Source organism: Falco rusticolus, chromosome 12 (genome assembly GCF_015220075.1).
Source record: "Falco rusticolus isolate bFalRus1 chromosome 12, bFalRus1.pri, whole genome shotgun sequence".
In the NCBI taxonomy this organism is placed as follows: Eukaryota; Metazoa; Chordata; class Aves; order Falconiformes; family Falconidae; genus Falco; species Falco rusticolus.
Genome location: NC_051198.1, coordinates 22875106 through 22902643, shown reverse-complemented (window position 1 = coordinate 22902643; position 27538 = coordinate 22875106). Strand labels below are relative to the sequence as shown.

At 48.3% G+C, this 27538-nt stretch overlaps 1 protein-coding gene and 1 long non-coding RNA gene across 10 annotated transcripts in view; one reads left to right on the top strand and one right to left on the bottom strand.

The window, feature by feature from the left end:
- Nucleotides 1-18602, bottom strand: part of PROX1 (prospero homeobox 1) — a 51522-nt gene extending 32920 nt beyond the window's left edge. The window contains exons 1-4 of one of the 8 annotated variants that reach the window (XM_037405978.1): nt 16750-17021; nt 16409-16530; nt 7469-9257; nt 940-1047 (exon numbers count right to left, since the gene is read on the bottom strand). In XM_037405978.1, the coding sequence (XP_037261875.1) occupies nt 940-1047; nt 7469-9190 (1830 nt within the window). In that variant the 5' untranslated portion in view covers nt 9191-9257; nt 16409-16530; nt 16750-17021. Of the gene's footprint in view, nt 1-939; nt 1048-7468; nt 9258-15417; nt 15437-15962; nt 16366-16408; nt 16531-16749; nt 17024-18513 lie in introns of those variants that run through there. The other 7 variants (XM_037405979.1, XM_037405980.1, XM_037405985.1 and 4 more) reach the window with 7 other exon arrangements.
- LOC119156343 overlaps nt 17361-27538 on the top strand; it is a 67380-nt gene continuing 57202 nt past the window's right edge. For both annotated transcript variants that reach the window (XR_005107079.1, XR_005107078.1), the window contains exon 1: nt 17361-18251. This is a non-coding gene — a long non-coding RNA (uncharacterized LOC119156343). The remainder of the gene's footprint in view (nt 18252-27538) is intronic.

Genomic DNA, 27538 nt, shown 5'->3' with positions numbered 1-27538 from the left:
TTCACAAACCTGTGGGATAATCTTCCACTAAGACTGAAAAACCCCATAACCCAAAAGTGATTAAAAGAAGGATTTCTATAATTTGCTTGGGGGGGGGGGGGGGGGGGGGGGGGCAGGAAATGCAACAAACTAATTTAAGCTAATGTAATGTTTATAAAGTTACTTAGATAATGACACCATGTATGCCATTATAATCATTAAAACCCAATCTATGTTTTTTTTTAAAAAAACTTAGATGATTAACACAAAATCAAGTTGATATGAAGGAACAATTACTTTTAGAAAAAAAATCAGGAGGTCCTAATATTCTGTAGAATGAGGGAGGATGCAGCTGTATGTCGACAGCTTTCATATCCTCATTTGAATAATGTGGCCTGAATCTGTCACTTTATTCATCCTCCTTATGCTCAGTGTACTCTGCATCAACAACAAATTAAGTTGTAAATAAGAGACAATCATCACTTTTGTTTTTAAGCAGCTTCTGCATGGAGAATTTCAATGTACTGTTTCTTTTTGACAGAAAGAAAGGGATTCTACACTCTGCTTATGTAAGCACAAATATGAGGAAACCAACCAAAATGAAACAATAAGGGAGCACTTGAGAACTGCTCCAAAATGTTCTTGGAAGTACATTTCTACCACCACAGAAATCTCCTTTTTTAATAGCATATGTATATTGAAAACTGTTTAATTTACTGCAATAATTACTCTTACTTTGGTCTCAGATTTCTACGATTTTTTATTTTTAATTTAAAACCAGCCCCTTTCCTCATCTAGGCGCAAGCAGGGTACACCTCAACAAGAAGAACAGTGAATAAAGTCAGCTGTAACCTTTGTGCACCCAGAAATATTACTAATCTCTAATATGATAACGTGATACCATTTCATGAGCAAATATAGCATGCAGTAAGGGGAGGGGGGGAGGCGAGATTTTCTTACCTTTACGTCCGAGAAGTAGGTTTTCAGCATATTGGAACTTGGGTACCGGGTGTAAAAGAACATAAGCTTGGCCTTTTTCAAGTGATTCGGTGACAAGCCTTCCTGCATGTAGGATTGAATTAGTAAAGGAAAATGCTTTTCTTGAGAAAGCTGTTCCTGAACGTACAGAGCTAGCAAAGTGCCCCCTCAAACACACTGCAGTTCCCCAGACTACAGGAGAAAATACTAATGCTTAAATTGCTGCTCTGTAGTTTTCTGTAAAATAGCTAAATGAGAGATGTGAGGCCATGGAACTTAACCCCTGTACTCCCTATCAGTTTTGGTGCTGGGTCTCAGGAATCTCACAAGTTTATGGCTTGTGTACCATATGTATGTTCACTTGTTGCTAAGGAAACAAATGCACGAAGCATGTGCCGCAGAAAACTTATCGGCAGCTTTTTCCCCCCTCTCCTTTGCAATTCCAGCTAAAGTTCCTTTTTCTCTCAGTGTTGTGCCACTTGCACAAAATAAAACTAACGCACGTAAGACAATCAGAGGCACTTTATCATTTTGAGCAATGCCTTATACAGGCAGTACATTTCACCTGTTTCATCCATGTCGATAAATTTTAACATCTTGAGTAACTCTCCCTAATCCTGCTGTTGCTCTGCCCCAGCGGCTGCCTTGCAAATCGAAGTGAAATTTGTAACGGCCAGAGCCCCTCTGCTGCTCAATCCCCCCGCCACAAACTTGTCGCCTCCTGATTTACACAGTTAACTCCTCGGAGAATGAAGCTGTATTGGGGGCTAACCAATCCATAAATGTGGGCTAGCAGATCAATAAATGGCCACTTACCCTATAAGGCAACCTATTTATCCTGGAAACATCATTACCTTTTAGATCTGTAAACAGAAGCAACTAAAAGAGTTCCCAAGGGAATGTGAAGCTAACCATAACAATCTCGGCTTGCTGATTTTTCTCCCAGCTTCTTGGCTCTCTTTTGTGAACTGCGTGCTAGGATGGCTCTGGTCACATCTGTGCCGCAGGCTGGCCCTGCCATTTCCTCAGCAAATTAATGGCTTTATAATTTATCAGAAATGAAGATGCACGTGGAGAAAATCAATGTGGCCCCCACAAGGTCAATTAAGGGTTCTTCCCAGAAGCTTCTCTAAGGACTGTTTCTCCTAAACACAATTGTTGAAAATTTCACTCGGTTCACACCTTCTGGTGGGGGGAAGGTCAACCAAGTTGACAGCTGTGCTGCAGCCAAGATGCCTCTTCCACCTTACGGCCAGGCACACGTCAGCACAGAGCATCTCATGCCAGGCTTCGAGACGGGAAACCCAGACTAATTTTTATCAGCAGGCTACTGATGATTACCTAGGCTTTTTCAGCAGAATTCCTTTTTCTATAATTTGTGAAATCTGCTGAAACCCTCTCCCTTTATTTCAGTTACAAGGTTCACATTTAGATTGGAAAGAAGTAGCATTAAAATAAAATAAAATAATAATAATAAAAAGCATTGACAATATTAGTTTAAAAAACCTCTTATTATCTGGTAGTACATGGAAAATGGCTCAGCTGAACTTGCATTTTGTTTTAGATGCTTAATGATTACAAAGAAGATAATTTATGACTGACATACTTCTTGTGCCAAGAGAAGAGTTGAAAGAACCTCCAGTTACCTCCATTAGACTGATAGAGAAGTCTAAAAGAGCATTACACTCTGCAGTGCCATCTGTCAAAATACGTAAGTGAAATAATAGTAGCAAGCTGTCACCTATTGCTTAGCGATAAGAGTTTTAGACAAATCAAAACTTCTACGCCAGAAGTCCATTTTGTTATGTGATCCTTTCAGGAAAGTGGGGGTCCAAAAGGGAACTCCTATAAGGAAAAAAATAAAAATCCTAAGTGTCCTTAATTTGCAATTCCTCTGACGCTGACAACATGTTAGTATCGGGTCTGGCATATATTCTCTTCCAATGCAAGCTCAAAGATGGACTTAAACTTTAAAAAAAAGCTCCCATGTTTGCTGGATTTAAGCATATTAGACAGTTGTCTAAGCATTTGGATTCCTTCTGCATTTAGGATTTTTAAATATTTTCTGCTCTAATGCCAGAGGATATTGATACTGAAGAAACATGTATTAAAAGATGTTCTGAGACTCAAATTCCCAGAAATCCATTTTTTATTAAAATTATACTTGTTCTTAAGCACTTGGCAGCCTTAAAGCAATATCAAATATGCAACAAATCTGTATATCTTGATCCTAAGGTTAACGTTTTACTGTGATAAAAGATATGATCTGTAATAATCTAGCAAAAAATAGTTAATGACAGACTTAAGAGCTAAGAATTAGATAACCCATTGCTATTTCAGAAAAAAACTGAACTGACCAATTGCTTAATTTCCTTTTTAAGTGCTTGGGCTGAAAAGCAACTGTTCTTCCAAGAAAGCACTAGCTGTTTCCAGGATACTTACACACGCACAATGACTCATGATGAAATAGATTCAGTAAACATACAGCTGTACCGAACACGAGCTAAGCCCCATTCAAGGCCAGGAAAGAAAACGAGCACAAATAAATATTAAGGAGGTAAAGGGAGGAGGGGTGCCGAATGGAACGCAAACAAGCTCTGTCCCAGCAGCTCGTGTGGCTTGCCTCAATTCTCTTAGCTATAGCTTTGTGAAGACAGATGACATTCAATTCTATGGGTAATGCAAAATAGACAATAACTGCTGAAACTTGAGCCAGCTGCCAGGTGTAAAAAAAAAAAAAAAAAAAAAAAAAAAAAAGGGGGGAAAAAAGGAGAGAAAGAAAAGATGATAAATCCATAAATTAATGAAAGACATCTGCTCAGGAACATAAAAGATCAGAGGAACAGTGTACTGCAGCTGAACCTAAAGCAGTGTTCAAACAACCTGAGCGTCTCAGCGTTGTGCATTTATGCAGCATGGCGTAGCCTCACCTAATGCGGCAGCAGCAAAAAAGCAAAAGGCTAAGAAATAGGAAGTAAAAGACTGGGAACCAAACACACACGCTCCGTGTGTTTTAACTGGAGAAGCACAGGGGTGGCATTGCACAGCATTTGACTCATTTGCACTTCAACCCTCCCAGGTAACGCTCCTCTTTCGTAAAAATATTTTTCAGTGGAAATGATCTTTCACTCCTGTTACTCTCAGCCTGAGCTCCCACAAATGCTCTAACAGGTTTTTCTAGCCCACACATGTACTGAGCTGAAGGAAAAGAGGTAAGAATAGGCTGTATCAGGTAAAAAAATCTGCACTAGCAAAGCCAAGCTGCTCCTTAAGTTACACCTCAGGTGCTTTTAATCAGCAGAACTCCAAATAGCTGTATCTCAGAGCATCTTCAAGACTCTCCAAAGAACAAGCTGGCTGGAAAGTATTTGTTCATCACCCAGGTTTTATCAACAACGCACAGTTATCCAGCTTGCTGTACAATTGCTCATTTTTTAAAGTTTAATTAGTTTAATTCTAGTCAGATGTAATAACTCTTCATTTCAAAATATTGTAATTCACTAATTATAGCTTTCACATACTGGGACTTCGAGACTTATTCCAGTTGGATTGGAATTCTGTTAAAAATAAATAAAATTGTAGAAGTTTCACTAATGTTTCAAAGCCAGGGAGAGCATGCTAAACTTCTTCACCTTTACAGATGTCTTAACAGCACACAAGCTACTGTTGTGCTTCAGTTTTGATCTATGCAAATGTTTTGGGACCAAACAAGGCTATTTTTCTTGAGATGCAAAGAGGATGCATGACAAAGGAAGACCATGCAGAAAAACAATTCGCTGTCTGTTTCTTTTGGAATTTGAATAAAACTTAGTATTTGATTAAACAGATTAGTTTGCAAAGATACAGACTGCATTCATGACCAAGACGGGAATTCATGCTGCAGGTGCATCTTATCTTGTTTAGAAACATACACAAACATTAACCATTTCCTTCTGCAATTCAGCAAGAATGATCAGATACATTTTACAGGCATTGGTTAAAAAACCAAAACAAAACAAAAAACCAAAAACCAAGCTAGCTCAGGGTTTTAGCTTACTACTAAAACCTGAACTTGGCTGTATCTGCTAGTCTTATGTTCTCATCCTGGCTGTATTGTCCAGGAAAACAGATGTTGCTTTCTGCAGGGAAGAAAGATCTGCTTCTCTCAAGAAATACATTCCCTGTATGTGCACATTCAACCATGTAAAATAAAAGTGCCACAACAGAATTGTCCACAAACAAACCAATCTCCATACTGCGCCCTTCCCTGGAAACTGTAAGCTACCTGGACAAACGAGTTGCTGCTAGGAAAAAGCATCCATCCTCGCAGCTGAGCTGTATACCAAGGTACACGTTGTGTAGAAGCCCTGTTGAATAAATCTATTTGTCCCAACAGGTCTGTATCTAAACCCAGATCAAAATGCAGCCTGCAACAGCAGCTAGGTGGGGAAGTCTGAGCACTCTCACAATGGCAGGGGAGGAAGCAGGGCAAGGAAGGAGGAAGGAAATCACTCCAGCACTCAGCATTTCCCCTGGCTAAGCCTTGAAGCAGCAGGGGACTCTGGCACCCCGGGTTCGGCAGAAGCAACAAACTCCATTAGTGACCACCAGTGAGAACAAGCAGAAGAAAGGGGAAGAAATGGCAGGGGTGAGGGAGAGATGCTCCACGGGTGGCGACAATCAAGTGCAGCCCTAGAACTACTCCTAGTTCACACGCTGGGTGTCTTTCACCTCTGCTCACTCCTCGCCCAGGATGGGAGAACTACTTCAAAGACAATTAGTAAGGCACTGTACTGTTTGGCAGAAATTACTTAATTGCCCTGGCCTGAGTCTCGCCCTCAGCTGCCACTCCTGTTGACCTCAGGATGCTTTCCAAGCACCGCAGCTTGCGTTTCAATAGGCAGGAGAGATTTTCTGTTTGGAACTCCAAAAGTATCTGGCAGTAACTGCGAGTGATGCTGGATTTAGACTGACTCCCCTGTTTTGCCACACAAGGTGTACGGCGAGGAGATTTTCCTGCCACCATACAGGTAAGACAGCAGCAATTCTTGACTCAGACTTGACCTAAGTTAGATCAAAGACTGGTGGTGATGGGCTTCGGCCGCGCAGCACCTGCCTTCATCCCAGGGGTGCCCACTGCCAGGGCAGGGATGGGAAGTCCAGGTAACCAGCGGGTCTTGAGCCCTACCAGCACCCTCCTGAGGATTTAACATGTCTACAGATAATGTGGCTAAATTAATCTAAACCCACCAAAGTTATTAATCACCTAGAAGATACCCAGTGATGGGGGCACAGCCTCAGGCATCTGCCTTCACATGCTACCCCTGGAAAGGGGACAAGTCCCTCAGCATTGCCAGCATTACTCAGGGAGGGGCAGAGTTACTCAGTCACAATTACTTTCATCAGTTTGGGAATGAAATTAGCTGCATCTAAGGCTCTGTGCTTGTACTGTTGCCTTCTACTGGTGTCTCAGAGCTGGGAAAAAATGTCAATCTCTCCTTCATGCAAAATCCTCAATTTTAACATTGGGGAGACATGGCATCTTCTTCACTTTTAATACGATTGTACTTGGAAGAAAAATCTTTTGACCAAAAAGCACATTAGGGGAAAAGATGGAAGGAGTGGGAGGTGTTATTGCTAAAAAAGAAAAAAAACCCACAAAAACCCCAAAATAAAATCTAGTACTAGTTTCCAGGAAAAAAAAAATAATCATTACTATGTCTGGCTATGCCTAAATAAAGACAGAGATGGATTTTTTTCCCCTAACTAAAGCCTGCTATTGAGCTAAAAAGAGAGCTTTTATTATCTTTTTTTTTTTTTTTTTTAAGCAGGGGAAGTGTCCTGTAAATTTAATACAGCTGAAGTTTTATATTTAATTGTTCTCTCTAGCTTTCCAAAATAATTTGCTTTGTGTATGTTAGGACAAAAGATTTCTGTGTATGGCTGAACAGAGGTTAATCATGCATAGCAGGCAGCTGCACAAGGGCTGAGGAACAGACCTCTGGGTGGGGGAAAGAACTTGACGCAGCCTGCATGTATCAGTACCTGTGCCTTTTGTGCTCCGCTTCCCCTATGCACTCAAGAGCCAGAGGCTCACGAATGGCGGGATCACGGTTCCCTGTGAGCCCCGGCCATGACACCGTTAACACGGGCTACGAGTGGGCCTGGCAGGGCAGGGAACGGGGGCGGCCACGGATTGAAGGGTTTTGGCTGAGGGTGATGCCCCCTCCATCACCTCTACGCCTGGGGAAGGGTCCGCTGGCCCAGGGAAACCCACCGGCACCCCAGTGCTGGGCCTGGCCGGCCCCCCGACCCAGACGGTCTAAGAGGCTCAGGGAGGGCCGGTGGCTTTTTTAATGTGGACATCGCTGCTGCAGGAGCGCCCTCAGTCAACACCCAGCATTTTATTTGGCCTCGCCAAGCCCCCCACCCACCCCCTGCTCCTGCAGGAAGCCCCTGGGGCGCAGGCATGGCCCCTTGTCTTCTCCCACCAGCCACCGCCAGGTTAGCGCCCATCTTTCGAAAAGGATATTGCACTTCCCGAGTAGGGCGAGATTTCCGACATGTCTTGCAGGTCGCCGCACTCGGACTTTATGAGGGACAAAGAGAGGCCCTCGGCGGCACTGGGGGGGTGGGCCGGCGAGCAGGGGTGGTGGTTCATGTGGTGTGACGACATCTTGGTCCTCAGGCTGGTGGTCTCCCGGGTCAAGTCGAGGGACTCGGGGGAGGCGCGCTCTTTCCCCGGGAAGGAGGCTGAGGGGGCGCCCAGGGGGCTCTGGAAGGGGTAGGCCATGAGGGGCAGCGGGAAGGGGTGGCGGAAGGAGGAGGTGGAGAAGCCGGCGGTGGCCGAGAGCGGGGACTGGTGCAGGGAGGCATGGTGGCCGCCGGCCGGCGGGGCCGAGGCAGATTGGTCAGAGGAGTTTTTGCGGACTACAAGGGGCAGCGCCTCAGTTTGGTCGGTGGCACCGGGCATGGGGACGCTGCCGAAGGTGTCGAGGGGGTTGGGAATGATGACGTCCCCAAAGCACTGTAGGCGCTGGTTGGCCGTGTGGAAGTTGTGGTTCTCCCCGTTGACGGCGAACCTCGCCTGCGGGATCTGGAGAGGCGGGAAGACCTGAGGAAGCTGGCGGGAGGGCTTGGATGAGAAAACTTTGACCACCGTGTCCACAACTTGCGACATGGCGGTGTTTAGCTCCTGCTTCAGTGTCTCGGCCAGATGCTTGCCTTCAGGGTGGAAGGCGTTCGGCCCTTGCTCCTTCTCCTTGGGACCTTCTCTTTTCGGCTTGTTCTCCGCTATCTCCTGCTCCCGGATGAGGGCCCGCGCCCGGTCGATGAACTGCCCTGGGTCCAGCTCACACATCTCGTTGTCTGACCGGCTGACGGAGTCGCCAGCCCTCGCGTCCATGGTTTCGGAGCGCATGCTGTCTTCAGACAGGTTGCCATCTTCATCATTTTCAGAGTCAGTGCTGTCGTAGATCTGGTAGAACTTCTCCTGCAGCTGGCGCAGCTGCTTCTGCATGTCCTCCAGCTGCTGCTTCAGCTGTCTGCGCTCCTCTCGCTTCTGCTCTTTCCTCGCCGAAACCAGCTGCTGGAAACTCTGCTGCTGCTGCTGCGGCAGCTTTTGCTTGCGTTTGTTTTCTCTGTAACTTTCTCGGGGACTCACAGACTGCGGAGCTATTTCTCTTTCGTTTTCATTGCCCCTTAATGCCACACTGGGGGAATGGCTCATACCCCGAATTATATTCTCAACCCGGGCGCGTTTAGCTCTCAGGTGCTCGTCGCATAACCGATCCACATCAAACTGGCTCATAGTCGGCCTGCCAAAAGGGGAAAGACACTCCTGGGGGCTGTCTCTTGAAGAGTTGCTGCATACATCCTCCTGATGTACTTCTGAGCCTGTACTAGAGAGACCGCTGGCTTGGAAACTGGGCTCTGTGCCACCATTTTTGTTCATGTTATTTTTCAACAGCTGGGAAATTATGGTTGCTCCTGGAAAAGGCATCATGGCATCTTCATATGAGTTCGCCCTCTTCAGCAGCTTGCGGAGTACATTTGACTTTTCCCCATCTGCATGCTGCACCACTGAATACTCGACATCCTGCTCTGAACCTTGGGGATTCATGGCACTAAAAAACGTTGCTCTTGCCTTTGCAAAAAATGCAGATGCTGTCCCTACCGTCCTTTTCACTCCAATGTCAACTCTTCTTCTCTTGGTTTGCCTGCTTAAGAGGGCTGTGCTGTCATGGTCAGGCATCACTGGACTGTTATTGTGCCATCTTCAAAAGCTTGTCAGCTGGGCTCAGCTCAAGAATCCTGGGACCCTGGCCAACAGAACAAAAGGACTGATGAATCATTTTCTTTAAATTTCTCCAAATTTCCTGACCTCAATCCTGAATAAAATGCAAAATGCATAGGCTCTGGGATTTATGGCACATTACAATTATTGCAATTTATTATGCACTCTGCTTGAAATGAAACATTTTTAAATATTTCTGCTCCACTGGTTTAAGATGGATTAAGATTTAAAAAAGCAAAAACTGCTTAAGCACCAGTAATATGATTCTCTTGCACAAATGCCTAAAATGATACTGTTTATCTTCAGAAGAAAGAGTAGATTAGAAGAACACAGCCTCTGACAACCAATTGATTAAATTTAGGGCATTGAGATACATGTTACAAAAGAAGATGAAAGTACTCCTTATTTAAGATTTATTGTTAAAACAAGAAATTGTATAAAATTTGGATTAAAAAAATTAAATTGCAATGTAAAAACCGTAATTGTGGTTTTGCTTTTTAAAGAGAGATAAAACTGGTAAATAAACATTCAAAGGTCAAAACAACAACTTTCATGTAATTGTAGGTAGGATAGTATATGTGTATGTGAAAGGCAAAGAAATCATAGACGCATTTAGGCTTACACTGGGGAAAAAAAAACCAACAACCCACCTCTCAAATCATTAGGGAAACATTTATTCAGCAAAGCAAAATGCATTAAAGTATTTTATGGTTAGGATTATAATATTTACAGAGATGTGATCAAATAAAGGCCAAAATGTAGTTTGTTAACACAGCCTCATATGTACCAGTAACTAGCCACGACACTGTTTTGAATTCCCCATACATTCCTTCCTTTTTCTTAACCTCCAAGCAAGCCCCACTACCAAAGGCTGAAGATTCTGTCTTTTGTACACTAAAATACATGACGTTAAATTTTTTTGCATAGCAGAAACAAGGCATGTTCAGTGTCACATCTCTCTCCTTCAGAAAAATCTCCCAAGAACAGTATCTCAAATGCCCTGTGAAGCCCTTCTTACATGTGGTATTTTGAATACACAGAATATTATTTCCTGTGACATGCAGAAAAGATGAGAAAAAATATGGAAATATGAAAGAAAGAACATCAATCAGCTGCGTGAGAAAGGAAGATACCTTCTCTTTATATGAACTCTCATTGTTTCCCAGGAACACAGCATAAAAAGATAACACACTTCCTTGCATTTTGTAAAAAGCTCTTGACATAATTTGTGACTTATTAACTAGTGATGCTAACCTCATTGCACATAAAGCACTCTTTCCTGTTTCTTAAAATTTAACACTGAGGAAAATTAAAATGTTTTTCATGCGACGCTTATCTAATATTAAACTTTACATTTGCTTAACAGAGCACAATCCTCACAATAACAGGGTATATTGCCAAAGGCAGCATGCAGACTTTTTGGAATTGCTCCCATCTCTTTCGGTTCACCTGTAAAAACATCTACGTGCTCCCTAGGACTGCATCTGTGGCTAGTTTTAAAGAATGACTATCCATGCAAATAGGCATAATTTCAGCATGAAATAATTTGTAAAATCAAGACAGTAGTCAATGCTTAGTTTGCAACCAGGATGAAAAAAAAAAAAAAAGCTTTTAATACTTAGAAACATTATGTTTATTCTGTAGCCTTTGCCCACGTATTCTGGATGTACTAAAAGAATTTTCAGAGATTTGGTGTCAGAGACAGTTATGCAAGGGACATGATGTCTGTTTACATTACTGGCTCCTTGCACACAGGAAAGCAAAGAATGATAAAAATTTTTTACAAAATAAAATAAGATAAAGTGTCATTAATTCAGACAGGAAATCCAGAGCCTTACACCGTTACCAGGTCACTGTCTTCCAAGAGCATTCCTTATCAAGAAGCACATTAAGTTTGGCTGCCTCACGGCAATAACAACAAGGAGTGCTGTTGCTCGGGCCCGATTCTACCACCTGTACACCAGGTAGCATCCCGCCCTGCAAGCAACTTCCCTGGAGCCCAGGGATACCAAAATCCTGTTACATGCGAGTGGTAGGACCAGGCCCTGCTTTGTAGCATGTGTTGTAAAAGACTGTCTCCTGCTTTCTCTCAATTAATGCAAATGGAGTTTTTCAGAGAGCAGAATCAGGCTCTTACAATTAGGTCTTCATCTAAAAAACCATCTGAGGAGTTGGGATTTCAGAAGAGTTTTTGTAAATAAATGGCCAAGTCCTCAGGGGGTGGAAAGGGGTGGCCACCACTGGAGTTTTTTAAGCAGGCGATACTGGCACAGAATAAACCAGGGTCAAGGTTGACCTTTCTGTCTAGTGGTGTTCATTTGAAAGTGATCTAAACTAATTGCAAGATAACCGAAAGAGTTCTTGCTTACTGCATGTAAGATATTCTAATGGCACTTTCCGTAAAGATAATACTTGCCAATGAAAAAAAAAAATATATATATATAAAAAAAATAAACACAGCAACACCAAAAACCTTCATGCTTTTCCTTCCCTTTGTGTAGTTGAACTACGCTTGATTGAGATCCAGCAATAAGTCCCAGACTCACACCAAAACCCTCATGTCAGGTTTCAAGTTTTGCATGTTTCCCAGCAAATTTGAGGTGCCTGACCACTGTTTCCCTCTCTCTTGCCCAATCCCAACCAAGGACACACATGGGGAGGGCTTGCTGTACCCTTGAGTCAGCAGCTCAGGAAATAGGCTGTCCTGCACCAGGTTGGAAGGTCATTGCCACGCATCCTTCCTCCCCAGTGTCCATTTTCCTCTCCCTGAGCCCCCGTACCAGCAGCTGCTCGCCAGCCCATCCCTGCCACCGCAAACACGCGGCAGGAGGTGCTCCAGAGCGATGCCCCCTCCTTCCCTCGCTGGAAGCTGAAAGCATCAGAGTTATCGTACACTTAACTCGGGTATTAAGCAACGTCTCCCATTTACCCTGGTGTTATCCCGAGCCTGCAGACTGCCAGCTTTAAAGCTTACGTGCCATTCAGCTTAAATATGAGAAATAGTTCTACTTCAGCTGGACAAAACAGAATGGGTATTGAATGGCCCCTTAATATTTCGGTCTCAGAGGGCCAAAACCAATTCACACCTCAAGGGAAGTGGAATGGCACGTACAGCAGGATGCAAAATCCCAGCCATGACAGGCAGACTTTGAGACTGATTAGATTAGAACTGAATAAATAAGGAGCTCTTAGAGGGGGGAAATAATTAGGAAGTTTGTGTCCTTTATGAAGTACCAGTACTCTGGCTGCACATCACCACGAAACTACGTTTCATACATCTAATGTCTCTATACAGCTATCCAGAAATACACAGTTAGAAAGATAGCTTAGGTTGTCAAGACCTATGTAGAAATCTTCAGAAGCACCATTTCTAAGTTACAGAGTTTAAAATTTGTGAAGGTTAAATTTGCTTTACACGTCACTTTTGAGACTCCTCATATGCCAAGTGTTTATGTTAAATTTACCATCCATGTCTCGAGCCCTATCTCGCACGATGCGGCTTTCTTAGAAACCGAACATTCTCCATGCCCATGTAATTAAAAATCGTACCGAGGGCCTCAGCACTTTCTAAGTCCACCCACAAGCATAGCTTGCAGTATTTTACTTACAAATTCACTTTCAAAACTTTTGTTTAAGGAGATATGATTACAATGTAGCTATGAATAACCTGTTAACAGCACAGCAGCTACAGACATGGGTTTATTTCTTATACATTTAATATGCATTGACATTTTAACTGGAAACATTAATTTCTAGGTATCCAAGAGTTACTGTTACCCAACCTTTGGCGAGAATGGTCTTCAGAAAGGAATACGATGTCAGGTGTTTAACCGCACTCATTACAAGTCAATCAATTTCTGTAATCAATTTTGTTACCTCATCTTGATCTATAAAGATACTGATCATTTTCTCCCAGATTAATTCACACACTTCCGAGATGCAAAGGAGATGTAAATGCTAACTCACCCTCCTCAGCCACTCTGAAGGACCCCAGCCTAACCTGAACAGCCATTAAATAGCAGCGAAGTGCTAAACTTGACGAATATTCATGGATGAATTCAAGGAGCTAACAGTTTAGAGCTGAAATTGTTCCTGTCTTTTCACAAGCCGACTACTTGATTTGGTCCAGCGTCTGCCTGCTTCATGTCAGCCTGTTATGCCAATACCACACAAGAAATTTAACACGCTTCTGCTAACAGAAATATTTAGATCTTTCCCTCTAAAGCGCTACACAGGGTATGGCTTTGCCAGAATCAGCCAGGGAGCGCAGGATGAAAATTATTCCAGTCAACAGCATTTCACGCGCAAAACCACAGCTAAAATACGAAGAACAGATGACATCTATTCACCCTAGATCTGTTCAGTGCTAAAATCACGTTAGCCACTAATGAGAAAGTACTACCTTTTAGTACAGCTCTGACACGAGTCTTCTTGGGAGAAAGGGTTATCTAACTCCCTCAGCTGAGCTCTCTAATCAAAGAATTTGAAACAAGGTAGAAATGATGAGCAACTATTTATGCAGTCACAACTACTTTTACCGGGATTTCTCTACAAGAAGAAGCAAAAACTAGAGCCTGGTTTACTTCAAAATTATGCTACCTGCTCTTTAGCGTTCAAGAAAAAAGCGACCCTTGTTTTAGGAACCTGGTGATACCCAGGGCCCAATCCAGCAAGGTGTTCAGCAATTCCTCTGAACGCCAAACATCCGCAATTCCCATCGACTACAGGGGGAACTGACTGAGCTTACTAACAGGAGGGATTCGGCATCTCATTAGTTCAGGCCTTCATTTTGGGGAGATGCAGGGCCCTCCATCATGTAGCCATGCTCGGCACTGCTTGAGGAAACAGATTCTTTGAATGAGAAAAAGAAACCAAGCTGCTCAAGGTAGAAAATTGAAAACGTTTTTACTCCTTTCAAGCCAGTTTGGTCCTTGTTATTTCACTGATGGTGAAGCAAGTAACTCACATGGTCTCTGTACAGAGACAACACTGAAACGTTTGCAAGATTCCTACTACGAACTCAGCCCAAGTTTTCCAAGATATTTTTTTTTCCATGCTACACGATGTCATTAAATCACAATTCTTGAATTAGTTAATCTAGCAGTTAGGCTGCAGTTTGGGACAGAATAAATCATTATTTAAGAGACTGAAAACTGCAGTTATTTAGAATTCTGCCTTGAAACAAATTAAACTCCAATTTCAAGATGTGTCCATTCTTACGAATATCACAAGTTGTCCATCATAAAAAAGAGAAGTCATCCAAACCGAGAGGTCTCAGAGTTCAACGGGCAGGAAAGTTAACTGTATATACTAACAGTGCCGTGCAGCGACTGTTATATACTTTACAGAAAAATGTAATAGGGAGCTGTTAGCAAAAAGTATATACATTGTAGTTTTTATCACAGTTCAACTCGTGAAATGTCGATACTCTGTCTACGCTTGAGTATTAATAAACATTTCACCGTGTGCGATATTGCTGCTAAAGGTAAGCTCTGGACAAAAAGCAGATAAAATAAATGCAGAATGAGCTGCAGCGGTCGTAAACTTTACGTGATTGATGGCAACTCGCAGGAAAACTGCGAGAAGAAGACATAAAGGGTATGTGTCACATGCAAATCTACGGGTGAGGACACTGCCTCCGTGTAATTCACCCTGCCGACTGCCAAACCTCTGCAGACGCTGGAAGTGACAAATAACCCGAGCTTTTACACCTCGCGGCGACACAGTCCTGCGCCTGTACCCAGCACCGGGCAGCACCGGCCCTCGCCGGCACCCAGCGGTGCCCACGGCCGCGCTGCCCCGCGCCCCCCGCCCGTGCCCGGCGCCGGCGGAGGGTTTGGGGGGGAGGGGGGGGGGCGGCCGCGCAGCCGGGCACGCCGCGGTGCTGGCCATCCGCGCTCGGGACCGGCGGGTTGCCTAGCCCTCGCCCCGGCAACTTTCACCCGACGCTGCAAGGCACCCCCGCCCGCCCCGCTCCCCGGCAGCCCCGCTCCGGCCCCCCGCGCTGCCGGGGACGCGAGTACCGCCGCACGGGTTGTGCCGCAGACGGGGAGCCCGCCGGCCCCGCTCCGGCCCCGCACACCGCCCGCCCGCCGGCTCCCCGCCGTCCCGCTCCCCCGGCACGGCCCCGGCCCCAGCCCGGCGGCACCGGGCCGACCCCCGCGGCCGCCCCGCCCGGCGCGCACCTGCCCGCACCCCCGCCGCGGCCCCCGCCGCCTCTGTCGCGCTGCCGGGCGACGCGGGGGATGCGCGCGTCTTGCGCCCCCTCCTCAAAGACGCGTGGACCCCAGGGCGGCCCCGCTCCGCCCCCGCGCAGCGCCCGGTGCCGGGGAGCCGTGCCCCGGCTGCCCGTCGGGCCGCCCGCTCCTGCCGGGCCCCGCGGTGGCGGTGCCCCCCCCATCCCGGGCCGCTCACCGCCCCCCCACCCCCAGCCCCGCGCGCCCGCTCCGCGCAGGCCCCACGCCCCCCGGCACCGCTCCCTCCTGCGTTTTAACTCCGTCTAAACACATGGCAAAGTGCTGCGGGTCACCCAGCCGATAAACAGAAAATCAAAAAAGCCAAGAAAGATCTCCGCCAGAGGCTAAGGCGACATCAAATCCGCCCCCCTCCCCAAGATAAAACAAACAACAACCAAACAAACACAAAGTACGAATAATCCTAATCTTTTCCCAGATCAAGGCTCTTATCCCGCGACTTGCATTTGATCTTTCCTCATGTGCTCGCTACCTACCACTCAAATCCCATTTTCTGCACATTTCCACAATTCGCAGCTCGTCCCAGCCTTGGAAATGAAAAAGTAATTGCAAGGATAAGAAGAAGAAGGTGAAGAAAAAGTCCCTGCCCTTCCCGGTCGGGGTTAAAAAGGAGAACTAGCGACATGCAAATGACAAGCAAATTGGAAGAGACAAAAAGAAAGGCAGCTATAATAAACAAGACAAAGAGGAGGCTCAGAGGAGCGGAGCAGGAGTTTGAGGCAGGGGATGGGGAACTTCGGCGGGGACGGGGGGAGGAGGAAGCTGGGAACAACAAAAAGAAGCCAAATACTCGCCGCGCTCTCCGTCCCCGCAAAACTGCCCTGCGACCCACGGAACGCAATTGAGCCTGGTCCGCAAAAGGTGGCAGCGAGGGCGCGGAGGGGAAGGGGGAAGGACCCCTAACAGCGAGCAGGTCACTTACTCTTCAGCCCTGGGCAGGCTCCGGTGAGCGCTCCATCGGGCTCGGCGCTTACCGGTCCTTACCGCTTTAGCTACGGGGGAATTAAAACTACTCAGCTAATAAAGTCATTGCAATTATGCCCCCTGGAAAAAGAAGCACAGGTTTGATAACGGTGATCAGTATTTTGCCGGGGATTTCAGGCCCCCCCCGCCACCCCCCACCCCACCCCCCGCCCCAGACCGTTTAAAGCAGCCCAAGCAAGCGCGAATTTAAAAAAAAAAAAAAAAAAAAAAAAAAAGACCCGAAAAGGCCGAAAAAGCGGGGAGGGACGGAGGGGACGCGGAGAGGGAGCGGGTACTTACTCCGTGCAAAGGCGACGAGACTGAGCCTCTTTTTTTTTTGCCGGTGGAAAGAGAGAAAGGGAGACACGCACACGCACATGCACCCACCGCACGCGCCCCGCACACGCACACACGCGCAGCCGGCCACGCGCGCGCAGCCGGCGAGCCCCGCCGCTGATGAATATGATAATGGGGCGAGGGAGGGCGAGTGCGGGCGGGCGGGCAGCGGCCGCGGGGCCGCGGGCGCGGAGCGGAGCGGGAGCGGGCGCGGGGGCGGAGTGGCGCGGAGCGGCGCGGAGCGGGGCGCGGGGCAGGGCTGGGCTGGGCTGGGCTGGGCTGGCCGAGCCGAGCGAGCGCTCCGCACCGCCACAAGATTTACTTTAAGACACAGCTGAAGGAAACAGGAAGACCAGACGTCACGCTCGGAGTGACGTGGGCCCGGCCCGGCGCCCAATCGGGAGGCTCCTTGGGACGGGCGGGGGGGACGGGGAGAACTTGGCAGGAGCGGGGAGCGAGGAGCGGGGAGAGCGGGGGGAGGCGCCGCCCCGCCCCCGCGGGAAGGTGGTGGCGGCCGCGCACCTGCGGGGGGGGGGAGCGGGCAGGGGCCCGACGGGGCGCCCCCCCGCATCCCGCGGCGCGCGGGGGAGAGGCGGACAAAAGCCGCCCCGCGCGGCGGTGGGGGCAGCGGGAGAGTGAGAAACTTTAGGAAAGTCACCCCCGCGGTGCCCCACGCGGGGAAGTTTCCCACGAGGGGGGGTTCCGCGGAGGGGCGCGGGGACTGGTGCCCCAGGGCGCGGAGAGCACCGTTGGGGCGGCCAAGCACAGCCCCGCTCGCATGCGCTGCGCAGACGCGGGGCACAAACTTTCGGAGGAGCCGGTCCGCGGCCGCCCCCCGCCCGGCGCGGTGGCCCCGGCCGGTGGGCAGAGCGGTGGCCCCGGCCGGTGGGCAGAGTGGTGCCGGTGGGCAGAGCGGTGGCCCGCATCCTCACACGCGGCTGTGCGCGGGGCCCCGCGGTCGCTTCCCACATGCGAGGCACAAAATACACACGAAAACGAGCATCAGGTAGCGCCGCGCGGAGCAGCCATCGGTGCCGACCCCCGGCCCCGGGCCCTGCTCGGCGCGCCACAAGTTTCGGGCAACCCAAACCCACCCCCGGCTCCGCACAGCCTGCGCCCGGCCGGCTCCGGCGGGAAGGCTTTGGGGGAAAATATGGTTTTTTTGGGGAAAAAATAACCTAAAGAGGATCGTCCCAGCAGGTCCGGGCTGCGATCCGGACCGGAGCCTGCCGGGCGCGCTTTGCCCCGCCGTGAGTACGGCTCTCCGCGGCGTGGGGCGGGGAGAGCCCGCACCCCGGTCCCGGTTGCTGCGGAGGGTCGCCCGGCCGCTGCCGGCGGAGAGACGAGGCTTCCCGTAAGAAAACGGCCTTAGGCTGGCAGGCGGCAGGGGAATAAACTGAGGAGAGGGAGTACTGCCCTGCGGAGGGACAGACGGCAGCGGAGCGCTGCAGGGCGCTCGGCGGCAGGTAAGAACGGCGCTGCCGCGCCGGTCCCGTCCGCGCCCGCCCCTCGGGGCTGCCGTGCGGGGCGCCCGGGCCGGCGGGAGAGAGAGCCCCGAGCGGAGGGGGCAGCCCGGACGGGGCGAGGGCGGGCAGCGCCGGCGCGGGCCGCCCCCGACAAAACTTGAGCCTCAGCGCAGGGCCGGCGGCGAGGGGCCGGGCCGCGCCTCGCCCCCCGCCCGCCCGGCGGCTGTCGGCCCGGGGAGCCGCTCCGCTCCCCCGCCCCTACCTCCCACCGTAAGGATCTGTCTCGCTCGAGGGGACCCGCGGCGCCCAGCCCCACGCGTGGGTGCGGACGGCTCCGTCGCCTCCCGCGGGGCTGGCCGGGCGCGGAACCCTTCGGAGGGGCGCGCTGCCTTCCGCGGCAAAACCCGGGAGCCGGCACGGGCAGAACCCCCCCCCCCGGGGGCCTGCCCTGCCCGCGGGGCCGGAACGTGGGGCACCGGCCGGCGGGGCCGGGCTGGCCGCCGCGTCGGGGAGCGGGGTGGCTGCGGCGGGCGGGTGGGTGATGTGCAAACCACCCGCCGCGGGTGGCTAAGGAATCGCTCGGGACCGGCCGCAGCGGCCCCGTCGCGCTGCCGGAGCTGCCGCTGGGAAGCCGCTCCCGAGTTCCAAAAATAAGAAATCTCCCTGCCGCTGCCCCGGCCGGCGGATGGCGAGGGGATACAGCCGGCAACAGCCGCCCGAGAGCCCGGCACCGGGGCGGGAGGCGATGCCTTTCGGGCCCGCCGCGCCCGGCCCGTCGGGGCAGCAGGGCGGCGGGTGGCAGCAGCCCCGGCGCGGTCGCCGCGGTGCAGGGCCGGGGGGCCGCTTAAACCGCTGCCCCCCCGGCCCCCGCGGCGGCGGGAGAGGCCGCTTCTCGCCGGGCGCCCCCGCAAGCTGTGCGTGCCGTGCCTGGCTCCGGGGCCCGTCCCGGCGCTGGCCGCCTCAGCGCCGTGGGTGACGGCAAATCCCCGGTGCAACGGGGCGCGTCCCGGGGCGCTCCGCTGCTACCGCTGCCGTCCCCCAGCCCGGGCGCCGGGCGGCCCCGGAGTGGTGCCCGCTGCCCGTCGCGCCCTCCCGGCCCGCGGGAGCCTCTGCCCGCCGCGACGGCACCGCCGCCAGGTGTTTAAGGTGACACCCTGAGAAACCGGGGCGCCGGTCCCCCCGCCAGCGGGCAGCGGCGGGTCTGGGGCAGCGGGCCCGCGGCACCCCGACGGCGAGCGGCCCCGGGGCGGCCCACCAGCGCTGCGCGGCCCTCCGCGGGCGCGGGGAGGCGGCCCGGCCCGGCTCCGGCGGCAGAGCTCGCTCCCTGCGCTCCTGCGGGGCTCGGCTGGCCGGGGTGACACGTTCGGCTCCCGTTGTCGCTGTAAGTGCTGCAGGGGCTGCGGAACAAGGGCGCAGAAGTGCGCCTGGACGCAGGGGCAGATAGGCTAAATTTGGCGGGTGAATGACTCGCTTGAATTCTTTCCTTTTATTTTTTCTTTTTTTTTTTTTTTTTTTTCTTTTAAAGGACACTGGGATACATGTAGAGATGAAGCTGAATCGTGCAAACTCTAATAAATAAGTAAATAGCTGCCGCCGACACTAAGCTTGTCGCCACCGGGGCTCAACTTAACTTCAACGACTGCTGATTTACCCAAAAGAGAAACTGAGGCACCGGGAGTGAAGCGATGTCCCCAAGGTCATGTGGCAGCGCAGTAGCAGCCAGCCGGGCCCCGGCCGTGGGTACCATGTGTGCAGGCTCCCACCTGCCACCCGACCCCTTTCCGTAGCTGCTTGCAGGGCACCTTCCTCCAGCCCCGTGTCTTGCAGCTTTTTCAGGGCTAAACACACCGGCCCTATGACCTGCCACACCAAGGCCAACTGGAATTAAATGCATGCTTTCCACTCACTCGCCCACCGTCTTGGACACTGAGTGCTCCAGACCCTTCCTCTCTTTTAATCCCGGATTTTAATCCCGGAGGATAGACAGCCCTGAAGGAATGCAAATTGATGTCTCAAAGCTTGGCAGCAAAAATAATCCCCCCACCCCATCACCTACATTTTTGAAGTGGAGGAAAAGCTCTTCCTCCAGAATTTAATCCCTCAGAGGGGGTCTGGAGGACCCCCGTGCCAGCAGCTCCCGTTCAGGATTTGTAGTGAGCAGAGTTGTCCCCGGTGCCGGCTCCAGGGCCCGACGCCTTGGGCAGTGGCGGGGCAGCCTCCTGCCGCTGTGGCTGGGTGCGTGGCTGTTGCTGTCCCTTGCTGCCCACCCCAGTCCCCTGACCGATGGCAGGCGTGGTCCCCGCTAGCAAACTGTAGTAGATTCCAGTGCATCTTCAAAGTCCTGTAGAATTACCAAGTCCTTTGCCTGGTAATTTACAGATCATAAGATAGTTACTAGGTTGTTTTCTTAGTAATTAACAGATCCCGAAGTAGTTACTGAGTCCTTGGTCCAGTGGCCTTCTTGGTCATTAATAGATTATAAGGTAGTCAAACTGTTTATTTTCTGAGTTATGGGCATATGGGATCCCAACAAAAAGCAATCTACGTTCACGAAGTTTGGATTCAAAGCCTGGGTGTGCTCAGGTCTGTGGGTTCTCTTCTCTTGCTGCTCTGCCTCTGCCTAACACTTGGTATGTTTTTCACAAACTTTAGGTTTCCTCCAGATATGGGGGTTGTCAGGTCTAGGTTCAGCTGCAAGGTTTGTCCCATCAGAATGAAATCCTCCTCCAAATTTTGTTGCCTCTGAAGAGAAAAGGTTTGTTGCAAGCTGACAGCTTTCCGTGCTTGCATTTCTTTCTTTAAGGGGGACCCCCCAAAAAAAACAACAACAACAAAACAGATGCAAGAAACTTAGGAAAACTTTTGCAGTGTGCCCGTGACCATGGGTGATTCCTCTGTCCCTCTGGAGTCTGACAACAAAATTGAAAGTGACAGGGGTATATTGTTGAAACTGCCTTTTCTTTGATCATTTTCCTTGCTGTGTCTGTTCCAACTAAATGAGGGAATGGGGCTACAAATACTAGTGGATTTTCTTTTTTTCTTTTCTTTTTCCTTTGTTCTTTTTTTTTTTTTTTCTTCAGTGGTGGGGAAGGTCCAACTACTCTCATGCAAAGAAAGGAGAACACCCTGCAACCACAAAGGCCTGATGCTGCTCTTGCTTATGCTGATGTGAATTAAAAATAACTCTACTGATATCAATAAAGCATCATCAGTGTGTGTGAGAAAGGAGAACTGGGTGCCTGATGTGTGTAATTGCTGAATTTGGAGCCTTTCCTCTCTTCCCTTTGCCCTGGCTCCTCCTTTCAAAAAGGAAACCTTTGGAACAAAATGCCTTTAACCTGGAGAGTGAATGCAACCTAGGTGGTTCAGCAGAGTGCAATTTAATTCAAGAACCTGGTATTGATGGAAATAGAATTGTTAAAAAATAAAATAATAATAGAAAAGAAAAAAAAAAACCCCAAACAAAAAGACCCAACCAAAAACCTCACAACCTCCAGAGAGGAGAAAGTGAACTAAACTAATCCTATTAAACATGGTAGCATGTTTCTGTGCAGCTCGCTGAGAGATTAAGCACAGGAAAAGGGATAAGTGCTGCTTCAGTTTCACTAAACTAATGTGACAACTTGTCATTGGAAATCTTTACAGCTTGTTAGCAGATGACTAGCTGATTCAGATATGTTTTCTACCATTTCCTTTGTGTCTGGGGGTGATGTTTTTTCTTTCCTGTTCCTTTCTTATCCATACTGCTTTATTTTGCTTTTTAATCCTTCATGTCTCCTTCAAGTCAAAACATTTAACTTGCTTTAATCAATATTTTGTTTTGAAGATGTCCCTTGACCTTTTGTTTGCGCAAATTAACCTTCAAGGGCACCTCATTCATTCATTAACCTCAGTGGGATGCCGTATCCCTTGTACATGGCATTTTAGGATGCATAAAACATTTATGAATGTTTAGACATATTGCAGTGAATGACTGTGATACCGCTGCGGTTACTACTACTGCTACTATAATATATTCATTTTCCTTCCATCTCTGTCTTTCTTCCTCTCTCTTTCTCTCTTCCCTTCTTTTTTATTTTTCTCTTTCCTTCTCTTTCTTCCTTTTTCCTTTCTTTCTTTCTTTCTTTCTTTCTTTCTTTTTTCTTTCTTTCTTTCTTTCTTTCTTTCTTTCTTTCTTTCTTTCTTTCTTTCTTTCTTTCTTTTCTTTCTTTCTTTCTTTTTCTTTCTTTCTTTCTTTCTTTTTTCTTTTTCTTTCTTTCTTTTTCTTGTCTTTCTTTCTTTCTTTTTCCTTTCTTTCTTTTTTTCTTTTTTTTCTTTCTTTTTCTTTCTTTCTTTTTCCTTTCTTTCTTTCTTTCTTTTTCTTTCTTTCTTTTTCCTTTCTTTCTTTCTTTCTTTCTTTCTTTTTCCTTTCTTTCTTTCTTTTTCTTTCTTTCTTTTTCCTTTCTTTCTTTCTTTCTTTTTCTTTCTTTCTTTCTTTCTTTTTCTTTCTTTCTTTTTCCTTTCTTTCTTTCTTTCTCTTTCTCTCTTTATTTCTTTCTTTTTCTTTCTCTCTCTTTCTTTTAATCTTTAGCCCTTTCTTTTCCTTTCTTTCATCCTTTTGTTATTTTTCCTTACTTCTCTTTCTTTCTTTTTTTTCCTCTTTTTCTTTCTTCACGTGTTGTTTGTGTGCAGAAGGCAAGCAAAACAGCCAGGCTGGGAGAACTTTTAGCATTAGTAACATAATTTCAAAAGCAGGTGTCTCAATGCCTTAGAAACATATGCTGAGTCTTAATTTTCTCCTCTCCTCTCCTCTCCTCTCCTCTCCTCTCCTCTCCTCTCCTCTCCTCTCCTCTCCTCTCCTCTCCTCTCCTCTCCTCTCCTCTCCTCTCCTCTCCTCTCCTCTCCTCTCCTCTCCTCTCCTCTCCTCTCCTCTCCTCTCCCCTCACCCTTTTCTCTTTCCCTTGGCCCTCCCCCACTGTCAAAGGCATGATCGTTGAGTAAATGGAAAAAAACATTTTACAACATTAAAGGAAGACTGTTTAGAAAAGGAAGGCCCTGCTGAGGTGTAGAGGAAGCCTGTTTATTAACACTGGACACCTCTTATCTCAGGCAGCTCCAGATGGATGTCCCCTCAGTAATTCCCACTCTGCCAAGTGGGGTTAAGCAGGGTAACCACCTTGACGTGGGCTGGTGATCACCAGGGGATCATCGGCTCCTTCAGAGAGAAATTTTAGCAGAAACTTGGGGTGGGGGAGGGAGAGCCATCAGGCTCAGCATAAAAAGCTTGCACGTGGCCAGATTTACCTTTGTGGCTGTAAATTGCTTGCTGCCTGGGACAGAGCCAGGTTTTGATTGAGAGATAAAGTAGTTCAAATCTGTCAATAATTAACTGTCACTCAATTAAGGCTTTCTTAACAAATTAGCACTTGGTAGCACCTAGGGTGCAGGTTTTTCATGGGAAAAGGCTAATAGAGTGACGTTGGCCATTAAGTTTGCCCACTGAGTATCAGCTAATGTCCTGCTCGGTTTAAACGCCACTGTGTAAGTTTGGTGAATTTGTTCCCAAACCCCGTTTCTGCCAGATTGCTTTTCAGATTAACCATTTGTGCTTTACCAAGCTAAACAGCACAGGGCAGGCTTTGCAAATAGGAGAGGTATCCCTGATTGCTCAGGGTTGCCTGGCTGTCAGCTAGGAAGGAGCACCCTGATGTAAATGAGGCCGTGCAGGTTTGCATTTACAGAAATTGGGTGGAGCCCCTCTAAAACCATGCAGGTCCATGTGGATGGATGGAGCAGAGTTACGTACTCTGCCTCCAGTGTAAGCTGCTGCGATGTGTTTCTGTCTCACACAGGGCCTTGCTCTTCCCCAGCCTGCTCCTTGCAACGGGTTGGACGGAATGCTGAAAGGAAAAACATTTCCACCCGCTTTATCCCACGCAGAAATTCTCATCCAAGCCGCTGCCACCGGTCTGCAACCTCTTGTCACTTCCATCCTTACATGGCCCTGGGTACCTGGCTTCACCAAGGCTCATCGGGTCAAATGCATTTCCAGGCACATTGCAAAGCTCCGTGTTTATGCTTGTCTCCCAGATTCCTCAAAGAATCCTTCTGTGGCGATAGAGGTAGCATTAGCGTTTCTCTGGTAGCAGATGTTTTGTCAATTTGCTTTCAACCCCCTCCAAACTAGCAATGCTGTGGGTGTGTCATCCCACTCTTCCTTTTAATTCTCCATTCAGAAATTGTAAGTGAATGTCCGATGTCAGCCGGATCAAGCAGAGCCTTCCCAGTTTACATCAGCTGGTGCTGTGGCCCCGTGTTTGTGCATGCTGCTGGATCAACGCTGACGGGACGGGAATTCCCTTGGTAAATTAATTCACAGCAAACCACAGACTCTGGAAGTGATGATCATTTGTCACATCAACCCTGCTGAGGAGGAAACCATCTCTTGAGAGTCAGAAAACCTTTTGCTTTCCATTGGCATTGAATTCTCCTGGTGTCACACGCAGTTGCACCTCCAGGAGGTGTAATCACTGAGTCTGTTTAGAAGTCAAATGCAAAACTCTGGCAAATGGAGGTTCTGATTCATACTGTATTACAGGAAAGGCTGCGAGGTGGGAGCTGATTTTAGCTTCAACTCTGATCTGTTCCTCTGATACGGTTTATGCTTAGTATGGGTTTGGTTAAATCAGTCACTGCTTACCTCGCTGAATAGCTTTCCATCTCTTTTGACCAAAGCATCCCTTACCTGCAGCATGGGCCAAAGCGATGCTGGACAAGAGTTTAAAAACAAAATTTGGGAAGCTTTCCAGATTGTTCTTTGTAAATGAAGACCTTGGGGATGCACACTGTTGTCTTGTACAAAAACTAATCCCGATGCATCTTTCTTTCTATTAATCATATCGGAAGAGCTACCAGAGAGGGACAGATCTTAGCCAGCGCCACCCTACCGAGGTTCAAAATTCTGAACTGTTTCAGCAACTTCCATGTGGAGGGGTTAAAAGCACATGAAAAAATACTTTGTGTTGCCCTGTCCTAGTACTTGCATTAAAAGTCTTAAGAAGTTTAAAAATCATAAAGCAGGAGAAAAAGAAGCACATTGGATAGTTTTAAACTGTGCCTACCCCGCTGAGTAATCAAAGCTGGTATTGAACAGGAAACGTAGTTTAATTTTTTAGACTTACCTTCTTTTGGTTCGTTGGCGGTTTTAAGAAAGAGGAAGATATATCTGTAGAGGGATTATAACCTGGGGAAAACTCTTTTGTGTGTGTGTGTGTGTGTGCGCGCGCGCGCGCGCGCTGAATTAAATTGTTTTTATATTATATAGTTTCAAGAACCCATCTTTTCTAATAAGAAGTCATTCCCATTATCTGAAGAATGCATACGATCTGTCGCCTCTAAGGACTCAGTCCCACAAGGCATCGAGGGACAACTTTTTCAGGGGCAGCGAGGCATCTAACAGCACTTCGAAACAGTTGCAAGTGCTATGCTATTAGTTTTCATAGGACACAGGTGTCTGAACAGTTTTGTAAGGTCCTGAATGAGCCAATGGATGTAGGAGCCTAAAGCAGAGCATAGGCTGTCTCTAGGTGTCTGTATACAAACTGCCATCACGGATCATCCAGCCCCTGAGGTGCTCCGGTGCTGTTTCTGTGTTTGCGAAAGCCATCCCTCAGTGTGCAGCTATGTACAGGGGCATCTGGGAATCTTTCAGGAGTCAGTGCGCTGGCTTTGCCCACGCCAATGGGCTCCAACACCACTGCACCCAGCACTGCTTTCTTTGCAAGATGTCCTCATGGTGGTGTCAGTTCCCATCTTTCATAGGATAGCCTATAAGTTAGGGTGTCTCTCCTAGGTGTGGGAAATTTGTGTTTATCAGGTTCCTTGTCCCAAAGCCAAGCAAATTCATGGCTCTCTCCTCTATAAAAAGTGTGCTGGCCACCAGGCTGTGGGCTGGGATCGTTCTTACCACTCCTTGGAGGATTTTATCGCATTGCAGAAAGGAACCAAATTATCACAGGGTTAAAAGGAGAAGAAACAAGTGAGCTTGACTTCGTGAAAGGTGCTTAAAATGAGAGACTGGGAAGGGGTAGTGCTGTGCTTCCAGGATTGTGTATTTTACCTATCTATAATGGCTCTGTAATGCGAAATACGTCACTGTCCCGGGGAGGGGGGCCCAGGAGTCCCTCAGCCCGGGTGATGGTGCGTGCCACTGGGGCGTACTCTGCGTGCTGATCCTCTTTCTGGCCTTGGCAATCTGTGAGCCTTTCTGTAATGCTGCACAGCTTTGCTGGAGTGGATGGAGGATGTTGCAGCAATTAACATGAAGGCACTAACGTCTCTTATGGATTTTAGCCTTGAGTAGCTGAATCATTACGTACCTACGTAATGAAAAAAATTCATCCAGAGTGCCCTAAGCTCCCACTGAAGTTACTGGGCTCACACTCAGCAGTGTCAGGGCCAAAATAATGTAGGTGCCTTTTTCTGGAAAGGAGATACATCCCTGACATAGAGGTCAAATGGCATTTATAACAACATTAATAATTTCAGAGCATCATGCTGTTGAATTCTAGGAATGATTAGACCAGTTTGGCAATACTGTTTAGTTGCTTTTACAACAGAAATATGCTGTTTGCCTCCTGAGAGATTCATAAGGAAAAAAATACAATCTATATCAATGAGTAAGATATTTTCCTTACCAGAGATATTGATTTAAATATTGACTTTGCTGCTGGAGGGTTATTTCACTCTATGCTGCAGATACTCATTGTCAAGTGACACGTGTTTTATGTACTAATAAAAATGTGATTTCTGGCCCAGTAATCTTATCAGGATGATTCTGATTTTTTGCATTTGGTTTGGTCTGCAAGCAGTTGTCCTTTCTAAAATTGAGTAGTTATTTTCTTCGGAGTGTCAATGCGCTTCGCTTTATGTGAATTACTTGCAACTAAGATCAAAACAAACAAATGTTAAAAACAGTCCCACACACAGCCCCTTTGTCCTATTAGTTCGTTTTCCTTTCAATCTTTCAGCAATGGGTTTAGGCTCTGCAAGACAGAAGTTCTTTATTTAGCAACAGAAAAGGTGCCGCCGCAGAACCTGTTACAGCTTGTCAGAAAACCAGCCCGAGTGTGTTCTGGGACAAGGACTGTCTTTTTATTGCTAGGTTATACAACAGGTCTCACGTTGGCTTGCTGACCCCGATCAGGTCTGGCGATAGTAGTAACGACAACAATAGCTTATGCCACCGAGCAGCAACCCAATGCTCAGGAGGGCTGCGGCAGCTCCCGTCGCAGGCCAGACGTGCCAGC